At 46.5% G+C, this 20,246-nt stretch overlaps 1 protein-coding gene across 4 annotated transcripts in view; it reads left to right on the forward strand.

Annotated features, from left to right (window-relative positions):
- SMYD4 (SET and MYND domain containing 4) overlaps window positions 1-20,246 on the forward strand; it is a 50,657-nt gene that overhangs the window by 12,028 nt on the left and 18,383 nt on the right. For all 4 annotated transcript variants that reach the window (XR_004054886.1, XM_030922633.1, XM_010373520.2 and 1 more), the window contains exons 3-5: window positions 2,760-2,904; window positions 9,716-9,805; window positions 12,561-13,722. Coding sequence is in view for 3 of the 4 variants with exons in the window: in XM_030922633.1 (XP_030778493.1) it covers window positions 2,760-2,904; window positions 9,716-9,805; window positions 12,561-13,722 (1,397 nt within the window). In the remaining variant the exon portion in view is untranslated. The remainder of the gene's footprint in view (window positions 1-2,759; window positions 2,905-9,715; window positions 9,806-12,560; window positions 13,723-20,246) is intronic.

Below are 20,246 nucleotides of genomic sequence, written 5' to 3' on the forward strand. Positions count from 1 at the left end.
CTCTTAAATTAAATAAAATCATTCCTAGTTTTTCTTTTTTGTATTATTTGACCCAGACTGGAGTGTGGTTGTGCAATCCCAGCTCACTGCAACCTTCGCCTCCCGGGCTCAAGCGATTCTTGTGCCTCAGCCTGCCGATAGCTGAGACTGCAAGTGCTTGCCACCACGCCCGCCTAATTTTTGTATTTTTTATAGATATGGGTTCCACTATATTGCCCTGGCTGGTCTCAAAGTCCTGGACCGGGTGATCTGCCCACCTCAGCCTCCCAAAGTGCTGGGATTACAGGTATAAGCCACCGTGCCCAGCCCTATTTGTGACTTTTGTGTGTTGTATTTAAATATTAATAAAATCATATTTGATACTAGCTTTGTTTTTACCTCATACACAGCAAAGATAAATAATGTTTTATAAAATTTTAATGTATTCAAATACAAAAGCATTGTACTGAGTCACAATGTGAAAGGTATTTCTTATTGTGGGTCTTTGTAAACAAAAAGTTTAAAAATACTTGTAAACATTCTCCAGGGCTTTTGGTTCTTGTTTTTTGTTTTTTTGAGACAGGGCCTCACTCTGTCACCCAGGCTTGGACGCAGTGGGGCCATCATGGCTCACTGCAGCCTCGACCTCCTGCGCTCAGGCAGTCCTCCCTCCTCAGCCTCCCAAGTAGCTGGGACTACGGGCATATGCCACCACACCCAGCTAATTTTTGTATTTTTTGTAGAGACAGGGTCTTCCCATGTTGCCCAGGCTAGCCTCCTCCTGAGCTCAGGCAGTCCTCCCTCTTCGGCCTCCGAAAGTGCTGGAATTACAGGCGTGAGCCCCCGCGCCTGGCCATTCTGTAGCTCTGTGATTTCTTCTTCGATTCAAGAGTTGCTTAAGAGAATTTTTAGTTTCCATGTCATTTGTGTTTCTACTTTTGTTGTTCATATTTTACTTTATGACATTATAGTCAAAGACAATATGTTATTATATATTTCTTTTTATTGGAAGATAGGTATATTTTTTGTTAGTATGTGTGTATGTCTCTATATGTGTTAGCTCAGCTTTATTAATTTTATTATGTAGAGCATTTTTATATTTATTTCTTAAACTTTTTAGTTGGAAATAATTTCAGACTTACTTGCAAAAATAGTACAAAGAGGCCGGGCACAGTGGCTCACACCTGTCATCCTAGCACTTTGGGAGGCCGAAGTGGGCAGATTGCCTGAGCTCAAGAGTTCAAGACCAGCCTGGGCAACATCATGAGATCACATCTCTGCTAAATATACAAAATATTAACCAGGTGTGGTGGTTCACACCTGTAATCCTAGCTATTCCTGAGGCTGAGGCACATGAATCGCTTGAACCCGAGAGGCAGAGGTTGCAGTGAGCTGAGATCATGCCACTGCTGCACTACAGCCTGGGTGACAAAGTGAGACTCTGTCTCCAAAAAAAACAGTACGAAGACTTGGTGAATTCTTCCAAATTTCGCAAGTGTTAATGTTTTACTACATTTACTTTATGATTCATTCTCGTTATCTCTCTTCTTTTCTGTCAGCCATTCCAGTATTTTCAGCAGTTGAAGTGGAGAATACTCCTTGGTTCAAAAGACACCATATATTAATCTCATTCTCCAGACTCAAGATCCTGGCTGGGCACAGTGGCTCATGCCTGTAATCTCAACACTTTGGGAGGCCCAGGGAGGCGGATCACTTGAGGTCAGGAGTTCAAGACAAACCTGGCCAAAATGACGAAACCCCGCCTGTACTGAAAAAACAAAAATTAGCTGAGCGTGGTGGTACATGCCTTTAATCCCCACTGCTCAGGAGGCTGAGGCAGGAGAATCACTTGAACCCAGGAGACAGAGTTGGCAGTGAGCTGAGATTGCGCCACTGCACTCCAGCCTGGGTGACAGAGCGAAACTCTGTCTCAAAAAAAAAAAAAAAAGATATTTATGATGTATGATCCAAGGGATGGTTCATTGGCCAATAATTATGAGATAAAGAATAAAAAATTAGCATTCAATCCTCTAAATAGAAATTCTGGCCAGGCGTGGGGGCTCACACCTGTCTTCCCAGCACTTTGGGAGGCTGAGGCAGGTGGACCATTTGAGGTCAGGAGTTCGAGACCAGCCTGGCTAACATGGCGAAATGCTTTCTGTACTCAGAATACAAAGATTAGCTGGGCATGGTGATGGATGCCTGTAATCCCACCTACTCAGGAGGCTGAGGCAGGAGAATCACTGAAACCGGGGAGGTGGAGGTTGCAATGAGCCGAGATCATGACGCTGCACTCCAGCCTGGGTGACAGTGAGACTCCATCTCAAAAAAAAAAAAAAAAAAAAAAAGAAAAAGAAATCCTGCTGATCATTTGAGCCTAGGAGTTCAAGACCAGCCTGGGCAACATGGCAAAACCCCACCTCTACAAAAAGTACAAACATTAGCCAGGCCTGGTGGCACACATCCTCCCAATTAGCGTAGCTACTTAGGAGGCTGAGGTGGGAGAATCTGAGCCTGGGAAGTCGAGGCTGCAGTGAGTGGAGATGGCACCACTGCACTCCAGCCTGGGTGACAGAGTGAGACCCTGTCTCAAAAAATTCTGGTCCCTGTGTCTCTGAGACTATGAGATTTCTTTCCTCTAATCACACTGCACAGTGCACACATCCTCATGTGTGCGGAATGTTTTGCGGGCCCGCTTTCTTGTTTCGAAGGCAATGGTTTGGAGCTTTCCTTGAAATAACACATTTCTGCTGCTTTTGTTTCCTCCTCTCTTCACGCAGACCTGAGGATGAACTGTTTCTGCGAAGACTTTCTAAAGGTTACTTGGTGGGGAAGGACTCGGACGCTCCCTTTTTCTACAGAGAACAAGGAAACAAAAAATTTCAGGAGAAAGATTACACAGCAGCTGCAGTGCTGTATTCTAAGGTAAAACACTCCCAGCTCAAGCAATTTATTTATTTATCTTTCTTTGAGACAGAGTCTTGCTCTCTTGCCCAGGCTGGAGTGTAGTGGTGTGATCTCAGCTCACTGCAACCGTCGCCTCTGGGATTCAAGCAATCCTCCCACCTCATTCTCCTGAGAAGCTGGGATGACAGGCATGCGCCACCCTGCCTGGCTAATTTTTGTGTTTTTAGTCAAGATGGGTTTTCGCCATGTTGGCCAGCCTGGTCTCCAACTCCTGACCTCAGGTGTTCCGCCTGCCTCACTCCCAAAGTGCTGGGATTACAGGCGTGAGCCACCATGCCCGGCCCAGCTCAGCCATTTAACAATGCATATTTCTTCAGGAGATAGAGCCGTCTTGCTAAATTTCATAGCCAGTGTTACCTTTATCTATAATTTATTGAATGGATTTTAAAAAGAAACCTGACAGAATTCTGCGGTGGTTATAGTCTCAAACAAAAGGTAGTTTATAGGCCCGGTACAGTGGTTCACACCTGTAATCCCAGCACTTTGGGAGGCTGAGTCGGGAGGATCACTTGAGACCAGGGGTTCAAGACCAGCCTGGACAATAAGATAGGGAGACCCCTTCTCAACGCAAAAAAAAAAAAAATTTTTTTTTTTTTTTTTTTTTTTGAGACGGAGTCTTGCTCTGCCACCCAGGCTGGAGTGCAGTGGCCAGATCTCAGCTCACTACAAGCTCCGCCTCCCGGGTTCACGCCATTCTCCTGCCTCAGCCTCCCGAGTAGCTGGGACTACAGGTGCCCGCCACCTTGCCCAGCTAGTTTTTTGTATTTTTTAGTAGAGACGGGGTTTCACCGTGTTAGCCAGGATGGTCTCGATCTCCTGACCTCGTGATCCGCCCGTCTCGGCCTCCCAAAGTGCTGGGATTACAGGCTTGAGCCACCGCGCCCGGCCACAAAAAAAAATTTTTAAATTAGCCTGACTGGTGGTGGTATGCGTCTGTGGTCCTGAAACGGGAAGGGTCCCCTTGTTCCCCTCGCAGGGCGTGCAGTGGAGGTGTGGCTCGCTTCTTCAGTGCTCTGCTGCTCAAGCCTCTAGGGGAGCACATAGACGGGCAGGCTGTGGGGCTCCGACCCCAGGGCAGTGTCTAGGGTTGAATGATTACAGTTGAAGCCACAGTGGGGGTGTGTTCCGTGGTGCTATTTTAATTTGCTGTCTCTAGGCGGCTTGTGTTGACCAGCTCAGTTAGGCTCGCCACCTTGTCACAAGGATAGAGGATTTCCTGTATCCCGGCTTCTTGCCTTGGTGTACGGGAAGAATCAGATCATGCGTCGGCTTGCAGAATGAGTGCAGGGTTTTACTGAGTAGAAGTAGCTCGCAGCAGGTTGGGGAGCCAGAAGGGAGATGGTTTTCCCCTGGAGTCCGGCCACTCAGCGACCCAACTCTTCTCCAACTGCTGTGGCCAAACGCTGTGTCGTTCTGCCACTGGTCGATGGCATGCTGGTGCCTGTCGGCTGCTCTTCTGCCGGCATACTCCTGACAATGTCCAGCTGCTTATGTGTCTGCCTGCTGGGGTCTTGGGTTTTTATAGGCCCAGGCTGGGGGCGTGGCAGACCAGGGTGGTCTTGGAAAATGCAGCATTCAGGCGCGAAGGCAGGAGTGCCTGTCCTCACCTAGGTCAGTGGGCACGGCCGGAGGGTGAAGCCCTAGCCAGGGACCCGCCTTTATGCAGCATTCCCTGCCGACCTACCATATCAGTCCCAGCTACTCAGGAGGCTGAGGCAGGAGGGTCACTGAGACCAGGAGTTCCAGGCTTCAGTGAGCTGTGATTGTGCCACTGCACTAGCCTGGTGACAGAGTGAGACCCTGCCTCAAAAAAAAAAAAAAAAGTAATTTATGTGTTCTGAATTTATTCAAGAAACTTCTGTGTTCATATTCCTTCCCATACCTTGTAGCGGTAAGCTTACTGGCCCCTCGCCTGCCTTGCCCATGTCTGTCAGCCCCTGTTGAACTGCATGCCACTTTTATCTGAATGTGTGATGAGACTGTTAGCTTGATGGAATCAGTCATCTGTTACTCTTGGCCGGGCACAGTGGCTCACACCTGTAATCCCAGCCCTTTGGGAGGCTGAGGCAAGAGGATTGCTTAAGCCCAGGAGTTCAAGACCAGCCTGGGCAACATAACAAGACCTCATCTATACAATAATGTATAAATGACTCTTGTTGTCCTGCTTTCATAGTAAGAACTGGAACAAGATCCCTTGAGCAACTTCCTTCCATAGCTTTTAAGAGACTTACATGGGCTTAAAGCAGGAACGTATCAATCTCTTGCACCCGTTCTGTGACCTTGGATATTAAAAGAGTAAGTTTAAATTTGAAGGGTAGGCTGGGCACAGTGGCTCACTCATGTAATTCCAACACGTTAGGAGACCCAGGCGGGAGGATCGCCTGAGCCCAGGAGTTCAAGGCAGGCCTAGGCAACACAGCGAGGCCCTGTCTCTGTTCAAAACAAACCATTTTTTCATTTGAAGGGTATACATCCTACTCTGAATCTTTAACGGGTTTATGCTTGAACGTGCTTGCAGTTTGGGATTAATTTTCCAAAAACGATCACACCTACAACAGCAGCTTCTACAGCTGATAAAATCCTTGCTTTGTAGTGTTATAATAAAGTATTTAGCTAAATAATGTAAGCTTTAGTGATTGCTGAGGGATTAAAGTCCGTTAGGTGTAATGATCCAGTGATAAATGGCTTAATAGTTCTTTTTTCAGAGCTAATCTCTTCAACTTTATGTATGTGCATCATAAATGTGACCACATGGGAAGTTCTTCAAGGAAAACAGGGAAAATAAAAACCGAAGCCAGAGAAAAAAGTTAAGGTTTGCTCTGACTGCGGAGGGAGATGAGCCTTCCTATTTCATGAAGCCAGTATATTGGTGATTATGGTGCTCTGCAATTTTCTAGAAAGCTGCTATTTTCTTTGTAAAAATATTTGTTGTTTTTATCTGATTGTAAAAGCAATATATGTTTACTTCGAAAAGTGCAGAGAAGCACAAAGAGGAAAAAAAATCTCATAACCTGTGATAGGCACTGTTAACATTTTTGCTTACATCCATCCAGCCAGACTTTTTCCTCTGAAAATATGTTTTTACAAAATTGGGATAAAGCTGCCCCTTCTGTTTTGTGACCTGCTTTTTTCCCTCGACAGTTGATTGTGCCCATTTTCTCACGTTATTAAATTTTCCGCTGGAACATGATGCTTTACGGCTGGCTTAGTGTTCCATGACAGAGAAAAAGCCGTACTTGATTTCACATCTCCTAATGTTGGCAAATTGTTCGGGATCATAACACTGCAATGAGCATCTTTCTATGTAAATATTTGTATATATCTGATTGCTTGCTTAGGGTAAATTCATAGAAGGGTAATTGCTGGGGCAGAAGGAATGTATTTTTTTAGGCCTTTGGTACTTGATGCCGAATTGTTCTCCAGGAAAGAACTAGTTAACATCCCTCCTGGCGGAGTATGGGAATGTTCATTTCTCCATATCCCAAGCAGTACTGGTTGTGATGATTACAGTTTTAATATTATATCGGTTTATTTGTGAGTAGAGAATCTGTTCACGTAGATTTTAAAAGTGCAAGAGTGTACAGTGTCGTCTGCCTCTCCTGTCCCCTGACCACGTGATTTTCTATTCCCATAAACTAGCACCGTTGAGTATATTTCCAGAGCGTACTCCAGACGTGTGCAAATACAGCCTTTCACTCCTGCACACACACCGTGTTTTTACATCCGTAACATTCTGCACATATTATTCAGCATCATGCCTTGTCCACTTAACAGTAATAGTTTAAAGATCATTCCATTTCAGTACATAAAGAGCGTCCTCAGGCCGGGCACGGTGGCTTGCACCCATAATCCTAGCACTTTGGGAGGCCGAGGCAGATGGATCACCTAAGGTCAGGAGTTCAAGACCAGCCTGGCCCACAGGGCGAAACCCTGTCTCTACTAAAAATACAAAAATTAGCTGGGCGTGGTGGGGCATGCGCCTATAATCCCAGCTACTCGGGAGGCTGAGAGAGGAGAATTGCTTGAACCCCAGTGTGGGGGGTGGGGTGGGGGAGGTGCGCAGAAGTTTTAGTGAGCCAAGAACATGCCACTTCACTCTAGCCTGGGCGAAAGAACAAAACTCTGTCTCAAAAAAAAAGAGTGTCCTCATTCTTTATTATGGCTACATGGTGTTCCATTAAATGGGTGTATCAATTTATGTAACCAGTATCCTGTGGATCAATGCTTGTTTCCTCTCTTTTGCTATTTCAAACAATTCTGTGATGAGAAACTTTGCACAGGGCCAGGCGCGGTGGCTCACACCTGTAATCCCAGCACTTTGGGAGGCCGAGACGGGTGGATCCCCTAAGGTCAGGAGTTCAAGACCAGCCTGGCCAACGTGGTGAAACCCCGTCTCTACTAAAAATACAAAAATAAACTGGGCATGGTGGCACGTGCCTGTAACCCTAGCTACTTGGGAGGCTGAGGCAGGAGAATCACTTGGAACGCAGGAGGCGGAGGCTGCAGCAAGCTGAGATCGCCCCACTGCACTTCCGCCTGGACAACAAAGAGAGACTCTGCCTCAGAAAAAGAAAAAAACCCTTGCATGAATGTCATTTTTCGTATATAACTGTATGATAAATGATTGTATCTGTAGGATTAATTCCTAGAAGGGGAATTGCTGGGTCAATGGATATTTTATATGTATGTAAGATATATATACATGTAGAATTTTGACATATATTGCTAAATTACCCTCGGTAATTATGAAACCAGTGTACACCCCCACTAACTGCATAATGAGAATGTCCATTATCCCACTCCTTGACCAACTCTGTGTGCCATCAATTTTATTTTGCTTTGCCTGATAGGTAAAAAATGGCCTTTCTGTACAGTTTTAATTTGCATTTTATTGATTGTATGAGGCTGAGCATTTTTTTTCACATATTTAAAAGCCATTTTTATTTCCTGTGAGAACTGTCCATACCGGTGCCCATTTTCCTGTTGATTTATTGGTTGTCATCTTAGTGATCTGTAGGAAATCTTGACAAAGTAAAGAAAGTAGCTCTTTGCCTATAATATGAATTGCAGATATTTTTTCCAGTTCAGTGTTTGCCTTTTGCTTGTATTTGTTTTTGGTGTGAAGATATTGTTTATTTTCAGGTGGTCAAGTTTATTAACCTTTTATGGCCTCTGGGTTTTGTGTCATAGAGATTCTTCCAGCATTACTTTGCATGCTTTCTACAGTTCTTCCAGTGCTCCTGTTGCTTTGTTTTTACGTTAAGAATTTGATATATGGCCGGGCGCGGTGGCTCAAGCCTGTAATCCCAGCACTTTGGGAGGCCGAGACGGGCGGATCACGAGGTCAGGAGATCGAGACCATCCTGGCTAACACGGTGAAACCCCGTCTCTACTAAAAAATACAAAAAACTAGCCGGGCGACGTGGCGGCGCCTGTAGTCCCAGCTACCCGGGAGGCTGAGACAGGAGAATGGTGTGAACCCGGGAGGCGGAGCTTGCACTGAGCTGAGATCCGGCCACAGCACTCCAGCCTGGGTGACAGAGCGAGACTCCGTCTCAAAAAAAAAAAAAAAAAAAGAATTTGATATATTTGGAATTTATCCAATGAAAGATTTATCACTTTATTTTGCTCATTGTCTACCTTCTTATCCATATATATGTATTTATTTTATTATGATTATTTTTTTTTTTTTTGAGACAGAGGCTGGAGTGCAGTGGTATGATCTCAGCTCCCCACAACCTCTGCCTCCTGAATCCAAGCAATTCTTCTGCCTCACCCACCCAAGTAACTGGGATTACAGGCGTGTGCCACCACGCCCGGCTAATTTTTGTATTTTTCTTAGTAGAGATGGGTTTTTGTCATGTTGGTCAGGCTGGTCCCGAACTCCTGGCCTCAAGTGATCCACCTGCCTCAACCTCCCAAAGTGCTGAGATTGCAGGCCTGAGCCACCGCATCAGGTCTTATCCCAGTACTTTTATTGAATACTCACCATCTTTCCTACCTTTACTTGAGAACCATATTTATAGTTATTATTAATCCTTGCCAATTTGATGATAGAAAAAAGTACTCTTTTTTGTTTGTTTGTTTGTCTGTTTGTGACCGTCTAGCTCTGTCATTCAGGCACTATCTCAGCTCACTGCAACCTCCACCTCCCAGGTTCAAGCCATTCTCATGCCTCTGCCTCCCAAGTAGCCGGGATTGCAGGCAGACATTACCATGCCCTGCTATTTTTTTATATTTTTAGTAGAGACAGGATTTTGCCATGTTGGTCAGGCTGGTCTCGAGCTCCTGGCCTCAAGTGATCCACCTGCCTCAGCCTGGAATTATAGATGTGAGGCCCGACGCCCAGCCTAGTATCCCTTTTTTTGCATTCATTTTCATCTATTTGGCTATCCGTATGTGAATTAATCATTTGTTTTCTGTAACTATTTATGTTTCTCCTTGTGTGAATTTCTATGTGTGCTACCCACCCTTTGTTATAGTCAGGAAATGGGATATTATGCTTGCAGGTATTTCCCTCAGTTTCTTTCGCCTTCAGTGTTGTTTGTGGTTGAAGCTGTATCTGACAAAGTGCTTTTAATACTGATGTCCTCACTTGCTCTTCACAGCTTTGCTCTCAGGTAGTTAAAACGTAAGCTGAAGCACAAAAAGGTTCAGTAACTTTCCCAGTTTCACACAGTCTTTGGTACTAGAGCCCGTAATATCTGAAAAATGTACTTTAGAGATGCTAGTTTCCATTTATACCTTTAACCAGTTCATTGTTTTGCAGGGAGTGTCACATTCAAGGCCTAACACTGAGGACATGTCGCTGTGCTATGCTAACCGCTCGGCAGCCCTCTTCCACCTGGGTCAGTACGAGGTGAGTATCCAGATACCTGGTGTGCACGGAGAGGATCCGGAGGGCCTTCACTGGAGGACTAGACCTTCATCTCTGCTTCTTCCATGGAGCACTCAAATCAGGTCATGCTGCTGTTGGTTGAATTGGAAGCACATTAGCATCTACCTAAAGTTGGGTTGGGCGCTCACACCTGTAATTTCAGCACTTTGGGAGGTCAAGGCGGGCAGATCACCTGAGGTCAAGAATTCAAGACCAGCCTGGCCAAACACGGTGAAATCCCATCTCTACTAGAAATAACAGGGATAAAAATTAGCCGAGTGTAGTGTAGTGTACTCCCAGCTACTAAGGAGGCTGAGGCAGGAGAATCACTCAGGAGGTGGAGGTTACAGTGAGCCAAGATCACGCCACTGCACTCCAGCCTGGGTGACAGAGTGAGACTCTATCTCAAAAAAATGTACAAGGCCAGACACGGTAGCTCACACCTGCAATCCCAGCACTTTGGGAGGCCAAGGCAGGCGGATCACGAGGTCTGGAGTTCGAGACCATCCTGGCTAACATGGTGAAACCCCATCTCTACTAAAAATACAAAAATGAACTGGGCGTGGTGGCAGGCACCTATAGTCCCAGCTACTCGGGAGGCTGAGGGAGGAGTATTGCTTGAACCTGGGAGGCGGAGGTTGCAGTGAGCCCAGATTGCACCACTGCACTGCAGCCTGGGCGACAGAGCAAGACTCCGTCTCAAAAAATATATATAAATAAGGCTGGGCGCAGTGGCTCAAGCCTGTAATCCCAGCACTTTGGGAGGCCGAGACGGGTGGATCACAAGGTCAGGAGATCGAGACCATCCTGGCTAACACGGTGAAACCTCATCTCGCTGGGCGTGGTGGCTCAAGCCTGTAATCCCAGCACTTTGGGAGGCCAAGACGGGCGGATCACAAGGTCAGAAGATCGAGACCATCCTGGCTAACACGGTGAAACCCCGTCTCTACTAAAAAAAAATACAGAAAAAAAAAAAAGAGAAGTCTAAGGACAAGCTCTAAAATGCCATTTTGATACATCTGTTTCAGAATTCTACAAAAATTCAAATTATACCCTAGAGTTGAGAACTATTGGAATAGTAAGAGGTCCACATTTAACTGCCCTTCAGACTAAAAGAGAAAAGCAGGAATCTAACTCTAGACCCTAAGCAACAAAGACCTGGACTACTGAGGCCAATGATTAGGAAGAAGAACATTTAATGTATTTCCAATACATTTAACCCTTTATAACTTTTCTTGTTTGTTGTTTTTTGTTTTTTTTTTTTGAGACGGAGTCTCGCTCTGTCGCCCAGGCTGGAGTGCAGTGGCTGGATCTCATCTCACTGCAAGCTCTGCCTCCCGGGTTTACACCATTCTCCTGCCTCAGCCTCCCAAGTAGGTGGGACTACAGGCGCCCGCCACCACGCCTGGCTAGTTTTTTATATATTTTAGTAGAGACGGGGTTTCACCGTGTTAGCCAGGATGGTCTCGATCTCCTGACCTCGTGATCTGCCCATCTCGGCCTCCCAAAGTGCTGGGATTACAGGCTTGAGCCACCGCGCTCGGCCACCCTTTATAACTTTTCTATACTGATTGTTTCTATTTTCCTTTTTCTTTTTTTGAGACAGGGTCTCTGTCACCCAGGTTGGAGTGCAGTGACTCGATCATAGATAACTGTAACCTCGAACTCCTGGGCTCAAGCAATCTTCCTGGTTTAGTCTCCTGAGTAGCTAGGACTATAGGCCTGTGCCGCCAGGCCTGGCTAATTTTTCAATTTTTTGTAGAGCCCAGGGTCTCATCTATGTTGTCCAGGTTGGTCTCGAACTCCTGGACTCAAGTGATCCTCCCACCTCAGTCTCCCATAATGCTGGGATTACAGGCGTGAGCCACCATGCCCAAATGTTTTTCTTCTTATAATAATGATTATCATTTATTCAGCATGCACTGTGTTCCAGGTGCTCTTTTTGGCATGTGAGATACATTATTTCCTTTTATCCTTAAAACAACACTGGGAGATATTATCCCTGTTTTTTAGATAAAATTAAGACACTGAGAAATTAAGTCGATTGCACAAGGTCATGTGGCTAGTAAGAGGCAGAGTGTGTTTGTTTCTTTGTTTGTTTGTGAGTGAGACAGAGTCTCGCTGTCACCCAGGCTAGAGTGCAGTGGTGTGATCTCGGCTCGCTGCAACCTCGGCCTCCCAGGTTTAAGCGATTCTCCTGCCTCAGCCTCCTGAGTAGCTGGGACTACAGGTGCATGCTACCACGCCTGGCTCATTTTTTGTATTTTTAGTAGAGACGGGGTTTCATTGTGTTGGCCAAGATGGTCTTGATCACCTGACGTTGTGATCTGCCCAGCTCGGCCTCCTAAAGTGCTGGGATTACAGGCGTGAGCCACCATGCCCGGCTGGCAGAGTGTATTTGAATGCTGTCTGCTTGGACTCAAAGCCTGCCTCTTTTTTTTTTTTTTCCAAAGCCTGCCTCTTAGTCACCATACTATAATTCTTCTACCCAGAAGACTTTTTTTCCTTGAAAAATAGAAATATTTAATCCAAGAACATTAAGCATACCAATATCCTCAACAAGTATTGCTAATCACTGAAAGGATCACACAGAACTATATGATCTAAATAATCATGTGGTTGTAATTGTTCCATTTTTAATAATCCTTAACTTTCCTATAGATTTTTGGAAATACTTTCAGTAAACATTGAAGACTAGGGACCAAGGGTCATTGTGGGATTTTCTTTCTGTTTTCAGACATGTCTTAAAGACATTATCAGAGCACAGACGCATGGCTATCCAGAAAGACTGCAGCCCAAGATCATGTTACGTAAAGCAGAATGTCTGGTGGCCCTGGGGAGACTACAGGAGGCAAGCCAGACCATCGGTGATCTTGAAAGGAACTTCACACCCACACCAACCCTAGCAGATGTTCCCCCTCAGACTCTGCAGAGAAACCTCCATCATCTGAAAATGAAGGTACAGGAAAAGGAGAATCTCACAGAAACCTTCCCAGCAACTCTGGCAAAAACCCTTGAGGATGTGGCGCTCGGGGGAGAGAATGAACAACTTTCCAATGCTTCATCATCCGTCGGCTTGTGCATAGATCCTTTAAAAGGTCGCTATCTCGTTGCCACCAAAGATATTCTCCCAGGAGAGCTCCTGGTGAAGGAGGATGCTTTTGTGAGTGTTCTCAACCCAGGAGAACTGCCACCACCGCATCACGGCCTAGACAGCCAATGGGACACCAGAGTCACCAATGGGGACCTCTATTGTCACCGATGTTTGAAGCACACTTTGGCCACAGTTCCGTGTGACGGATGCAGTTATGCCAAGTATTGCAGCCAGGAGTGTTTGCAGCAGGCCTGGGAGCTCTACCACAGGACAGAATGTCCTCTGGGGGCGCTGCTGCTCACACTGGGTGTCTTTTGCCACATTGCCCTGAGGTTGACTCTTGTGGTGGGATTTGAGGATGTTCGCAAAATCGTAAAGAAGCTTTGTGTCAAGATTAGTAACAAGGACATCTGTTTACCAGAAAGCAACAATCAGGTCAAGACACTTAATTGTGGCCGAGGAGAGAGTGAGAAAAATGGCAACAGGGTTGAAACCCCGATTCCTGGATGCGATGCTAATGGGAAGTATGATAGTAATTATAATGCTGTCTTCAACCTTTTGCCCCATACTGAAAACCATAGCCCAGAGCACAAATTCCTCTGTGCTCTCTGTGCTTCTGTACTGTGCAGGCAGCTAGAAGCAGCCAGTTCACAGGCCATCCCAACAGGTGTGAACTCCTCTCAGCTTACAGCAGCAGTGACACCTGAGTTGTGTCCCGATGTGACTATCTGGGGAGTGGCAATGCTGAGACACATGTTACAGCTGCAGTGTAATGCTCAGGCGATAACCACCATACAACACACAGGTAAGAGGGACACTGACGCTCAGGCGATGACCACCGTACAACACACAGGTAAGTGGGCAGATCGCAAGGTCCAGAGATCAAGACCATCCTGGCCAACGTGGTGAAACCCTGTCTCTACTAAAAATAAAATTTAAAAAAATTAGCTGGGCGTGGTGGTGCACACCTGTAGTCCCAGCTACTCGGGAGGGTGAGACAGGAGAATCACCTGAACCCGGGAGGTGGAGGTTGCAGTGAGCCGAGATTGCACCACTGCACTCCAGCCTGGCAACAGAGTGAGACTCCGTCTCAAAAAAAAAAAAAAAAAAAAATATTTGATCCCGTTCTGCCCCAGTGTCTCCTATGTAAAATGCGTAGTTTTGTACTAGCTAACTTTACAGAGTTGTGTAAAGCTATGTTTGTAAAATTCTTTTTAACTTCTTTAAAGGCCGGGCGCGGTGGCTCAAGCCTGTAATCCCAGCACTTTGGGAGGCCGAGACGGGCGGATCATGAGGTTGGGAGATCGAGACCATCCTGGCTAACACGGTGAAACCCCATCTCTACTAAAAAAAAAAATACAAAAAACTAGCTGGGCGTGGTGACGGGCGCCTACGTAGTCCCAGCTACTCGGGAGGCTGAGGCAGGAGAATAGCGGGAACCCGGGAGGTGGAGCTTGCAGTGAGCTGAGATCCGGCCACTGCAGTCCAGCCTGGGTGACAGAGCCAGACTCTGTCTCAAAAAAATAAATAAATAAATAAATAAATAAATAAATAAATAAATTCTTTAAAAAGTTCATATTGCTGACAAAAAATTTTTTTTAGGCCGGGCGCGGTGGCTCAAGCCTGTAATCCCAGCACTTTGGGAGGCCGAGGTGGGCGGATCACAAGGTCAGGAGATCGAGACCATCCTGGCTAACACGGTGAAACCCCGTCTCTACTAAAAAGTACAAAAAACTAGCCGGGCGAGGTGGCGGGCGCCTGTAGTCCCAGCTACTGGGGAGGCTGAGGCAGGAGAATGGCGTGAACCCGGGAGGCGGAGCTTGTAGTGAGCTGAGATCCGGCCACTGCACTCCAGCCTGGGCGACAGAGCGAGACTCCCTCTCAAAAAAAAAAAAAAAAAAAAAAAAAAAGATAGATGGGGGCCGGGCGTGGTGGCTCAAGCCTGTAATCCCAGCACCTTGGGAGGCCAAGGCGAGCGGATCACGAGGTCAGGAGATCCAGACCATCCTGGCTAACACCGTGAAACCCCGTCTCTACTAAAAAATATGAAAAATTAGCCAGGCGCGGTGGCGGGCGCCTGTAGTCCCTGTTACTGGGGAGGCTGAGGCAGGAGAATGGCGTGAACCTGGGAGGCGGGGCTTGCAGTGAGCTGAGATCACACCACCGCACTCCAACCTGGGAGACAGAGCCAGACTCCGTCTCAAAAAAAAAAAAGATAGATGGGAAGCTTGGATGTGCCAAGAATCATGATCCAGCTTGACATCTCCACTGTGACTGTACTGACAACAGATACAGCTATTATTAGAAAAGCGGCATTTGCAGTCTTTCTATTTTATGATCTTCATTTTAGCAGAAAATGTTTTTTGACTCAATCCATTCATTATACTTAATTTTTTCGATTAACTCTCTTGAGAGGGAGGAAGCCAGGTGTTAGCTAAACCGAGTTTTTATAGACAGATGAATATTAAACGTGGCTTCACTGAACTCTACATGCTTAACTCATTTGATCTGCTCACATTAGGTCATCTAGAATTTGTCAGCCTATTTTAATGTGCATGTTTATGTTTAATTCAGGAGGCAAGTTATATGGAATATAGGTATCTCAGCAGACATGTTTTGGCCAAGATTCTCTTCCCCATCCTGAAGCACATGGAATGTGTAAAAATAGGACTGGCCTGGTCCCATGAAACTACTGAATCACATTTCAAGTTGGCCTGTATTCTCCTCTGCCCTCTCTTGCTTCTTTGAGCCATTGCTACCATCTAAAATACAGCTGTTGAGTGTTCTTCCAGAATTATGTTATCCTTTGGGTACACTCACTTGCATTTTTTAATATACTTATTTTGTTCTGCTTTTCTGAACATAAAAATATATGGGGCTTCCCGATTAAATGGCAGAAAGTTACCAACTCTTGATTCCATGTCTTGCCTTTAAAATACTTAATAGGGCCGGGTGCGGTGGCTCATACCTATTATCCCAGCACTTTGGGAGGCCGAGGCGGGCGGATCATGAGGTCAAGAGATAGAGACCATCCTGGCCAACATGGTGAAACGCCATCTCTACTAAAAATAAAAAAATTAGCTGGGCATGGTGGCACGCACCTGTAGTCCCAGCAACTCGGGAGGCTGAGGCAGGAGAATGGTGTGAACCCGGGAGGCGGAGCTTGCAGTGAGCTGAGATCGTGCCACTGCACTCCAGCCTGGGCGACAAAGCGAGACTCCGTCTCAAATAAAAAAGAATACCTAAAGCCAGCCGCAGCGGCTCACGCCTTTAATCCCAGCACTTTGGGTGGCTGAGGTGGGCAGATTGCTTGAGCCGAGGAATTTGAGACCATACTAGGCCACGTATCAAGATCCCATCTCAAAAAAAAAAAAGCCAGGCATGGTGGCGTGTGCCTGTGGTCCCAGCTACTTGGGAAGCTGAGGCGGGAGGATCGCTTGAGCCTAGGAGTTGGAGGCTTCCTTGAGACATGAGTTGCACTGCTGTACTAGGGCCTGGGCAACACAGACATACCCTGTCTCAAAAAAAAAAAAAAAAGGAAAATACATGTTTATTCTGTGGCTAATAAAAACTGGGTAGAGGCCAGGCGCGGTGGCTCATGCCTGTAATCCCAGCACTTTGGGAGGCCGAGACGGGCGGATCACGAGGTCAGGAGATCGAGACCATCCTGGCTAACGCGGTGAAACCCCGTCTCTACTAAAAAATACAAGGAAAAAAAAACTAGCCGGGCGTGGTGGCGGGCGCCTGTACTCCCAGCTACTCAGGAGGCTGAGGCAGGAGAATGGCGTAAACCCGGGAGGCGGAGCTTGCAGTGAGCTGAGATCGCGCCACTGCACTCCTGCCTGGGTGACAGTGAGACTCTGTCTCAGGGAAAAAAAAAAAAACTGGATAGATACGTATTATAATACTGGCTACTTGGGGTCATGGAAAGTGGTTTGGAAACATTGGCTTTATGAGGTACTAATGTTTTATGTGTAATTTATTGTTTATGTAATGTTTTTAAAATATGTATGTATAGAGAAGAAACAGTAGAAGCAAAAATACCAAAATCTGAACAGTGATTAATTCTGAAAGTGGAAATACAGGTGATTGCTACTCTCTTATTTGAACTTTTCTGATTTTTTAACATTAAAAATACTTACACAGTGGTCCTATTATACGATTAAATTTTAAAATGATTGTATACCTTTCCCATAGTTCTAGCAGAAAACATTTAAAAAAAAATAAAACAGCTCACAGGCCAGGCACAGTCATGCCTGTAATCCCAGCACTTTGGAAGGCCAAGGCTGGTGGATCACCTGAGGTGAGGAGTTTGAGAACATCCTGGGCAACATGGTGAAACCCCGTCTCTACTAAAAGTACAAAAATTAGCCAGGCATGGTGGCATGCACCTGTAGTCCCAGCTACTTGGGAGGCTGAGACAGGAGAATTACTTGAACCCGGAAAGCGGAGGTTGCAGTGAGTCTCGATCACGCCACTGCAATCCTGCCTGGGCGTCAGAGCAAGACTCCGTCTCAAAAAAAAAAAAAAAAAAAAACCAGGCCGGCACTGTGGCTCACACCTGTAATCCCAATAGTTTAGGAATTGAGGAAGGAGGATCACTTGAAGCTACAAGTTTGAGACCAGTCTGGGAAAGAGAGTGAGAACCCCATCTCTACAAAACGTAAAGTAAAAAGGCCAGTCATGGTGGCATGAACCCGTCGTCCCAGCTACTCAGGAGGTTGGCCTGGGAGGATGGCTTGAGCCCGCGTTCAGGGCTGCAGTGAGCTGTGACCGTGCCACTGGACCCCAGCCTGGGCGTCAGAGCAAGATCCCCTCTTGGGATTAAATTAAAAAAAAAAAAAAAAAAATCCGGGTGCGGTGGCTCAAGCCTGTAATCCCAGCACTTTGGGAGGCCGAGACGGGCGGATCACGAGGTCAGGAGATCGAGACCATCCTGGCTAACACGGTGAAACCCCATCTCTACTAAAAAATATGAAAAACTAGCTGGGCGAGGTGGTGGGCGCCTATAGTCCCAGCTACTCGGGAGGCTGAGGCAGGAGAATGGCGTAAACCCGGGAGGCGGAGCTTGCAGTGAGCCGAGATCCGGCCACTGCACTCCAGCCTGGGCGACAGAGCGAGACCCCGTCTCGGGAAAAAAAAAAAAAAAAAAAGCCAGGCATGGGGGCTCACTCCTGTAATCTCACCATTTTGGAAGGCCAAGGTGGGAGAATTGCCTGAGTCCAGGAGTTCGAGACCAGCCTGGGCAACACGTTGAGACCCTGTTTGTTAAAATATAATAATAATTTTTAAAAAGGAAAAAAAAAATTGCCTAAATTGTCCCAGAAAGAGGAAAGCACTTTAAAAAACCGGTAATTATAGAAGAGTCAAGTTATCAAAATATTTCCATAAAAATAAGCCAGATCCATTTGTTTCCATGTGAATTCTTTAAAACTTTTAAGGAACATATTGAACCACAATTCAAAAAAAGAAAAGAAACATCTCTCAAGAACGGATCAAAGCCGAGCACAGTGGCTCACAGCTGTAATCCCAGCACTTTGGGAGACTGAGGTGGGAGAATCGCTTGAGCCCAGGAGTTGGAGACCAGTCTTGGAAACACAGCAAGAGCCCATCTCTACAAAAAAAGTTTAAAAATTAGCTGGGCACGGTGGCACACGCTTGTGGTCTCAGCCACTCAGGAAGCCAAGGTGGGAAGATCTATAGAGTCAGGAAGTCAAGGCTGCAGTAAGCTATGATGGTGCCATTGCACTCTATCTTGGTTGACAGAGTGAGACCCTGTCTCAACAGGCCAGGCACGGTGGCTCACACCTGTAATCCCAACACTTTGGGAGGCTGAGGCGGGCGGATCACCTGAGGTCAGGAGTTTGAGACCAGCCTGGCCAACATGGTGAAACCCCATCTCTACTAAAAATACAAAAATTAGCCGGGCGTGATGGCAGGTGCCTGTAATCCCACCTACTCGGGAGGCTGAGGCAGGAGAATTGCTTGAACCTGGAAGGTGGAGGTTGCAGTGAGCTGAGCTTGCACCATTGCTTGCCAGTCAGGGCGACAGAGCAAGTCTCTCTCTCTGTATGGATAGAGAGGAGGCTGAGGCGGGAGGAACACTTGAGCCCTGGAGTTTGAGACCAGCCTGGAGAACACAGCAAGACCCCACCACTGGGAACAACAACAGAAGAACAGCTTGTTGGCCGGGCGCGGTGGCTCACTCCTGTAATCCCAGCATTTTGGGAGGCCGAGGCACGGATCACAAGATCAGGAGATGGAGACCATCCTGGCTAACACAGTGAAACCCTGTCTCTACTAAAAATACACAAAATTAGCCAGGCGAGGTGGAGGGCACCTGTAGTCCCAGCGACTCAGGAGGCCAAGGCAGGAGAATCGCTTGAATCCGGGAGGCGGAGGTTGCAGTGAGCCGAGATCACACCACTGCACTCCAGCCTGGGCAACAAGAGCGAAACTTCATCTCAAAAAAAAAAAAAAAAAACACCACACTGAGAGGCAGAAGACCTAATCTGCTGAACTTCTGTGTATCTCAGTGTCATCATGGACATGATGAGATTGGATAAGCCTTAGAGCCTCTGGGGAAGGCTGTTTGCAAACATGACCACAATTTCTCCCATCCCTGTAAGTTGCCTCTTTGCAGCTTGACATTGCTGCTTCTCTTGTTAAAAAGTGGAGTTTTTTTTTTTCCCCTTCCCTTGAATCTGGGCTAGCTCTGTAAGTTGCTTTGACCAATAGAAGTGACATTATGTAACTTTGGAGTCTAAGCCTTAATTGCCTCCACTGTCACCGTCTTGGAATGATACTGTAGCCCTGTGAACAAGCCTGGGCTGGCTGCCTTGAGGATAAAAGACCACCTGCCACAGGAATGCAGGCATGTGAGTAAGCCCCAGGCAAAACTAGCAGGAAAAAAAAAATATTCAACTGAGCTGAGCCAAAACTGCTGCGGTACAGAATTGTGAACAAATGAAATTGTCATTGTTTTAACAACCTCCCCCCGAAAAAACCTCATAAACAAAAATTAAGATGTAAATGGACAAAATGAGGGAACATCTCTAGCAACTATACAGTTCTTAAAATCAACGTTTAGAAATATGCATAGCGGCCAGGCACAGTGGCTCACACCTGTAATCCCAGCACTTTGGAAGGCTGAGGCGGGAGGATTACTTGAGCCCAGGAGTTAGAGACCACCCTGGGCAACATGGCTAAACTGTGTCTACAAAAATTAGCTGAGCGTGGTGGTGCGCGCTTGTGGTCGCAGCTACTCGGGAGTCTGAGGTGGGAGGACAACTTGGGCCCAGGAGGTCAAGGCCGCAGTGAGCTGAGGTC

Source organism: Rhinopithecus roxellana, chromosome 19 (assembly GCF_007565055.1).
Source record: "Rhinopithecus roxellana isolate Shanxi Qingling chromosome 19, ASM756505v1, whole genome shotgun sequence".
NCBI classification, from domain to species: domain Eukaryota; kingdom Metazoa; phylum Chordata; class Mammalia; order Primates; family Cercopithecidae; genus Rhinopithecus; species Rhinopithecus roxellana.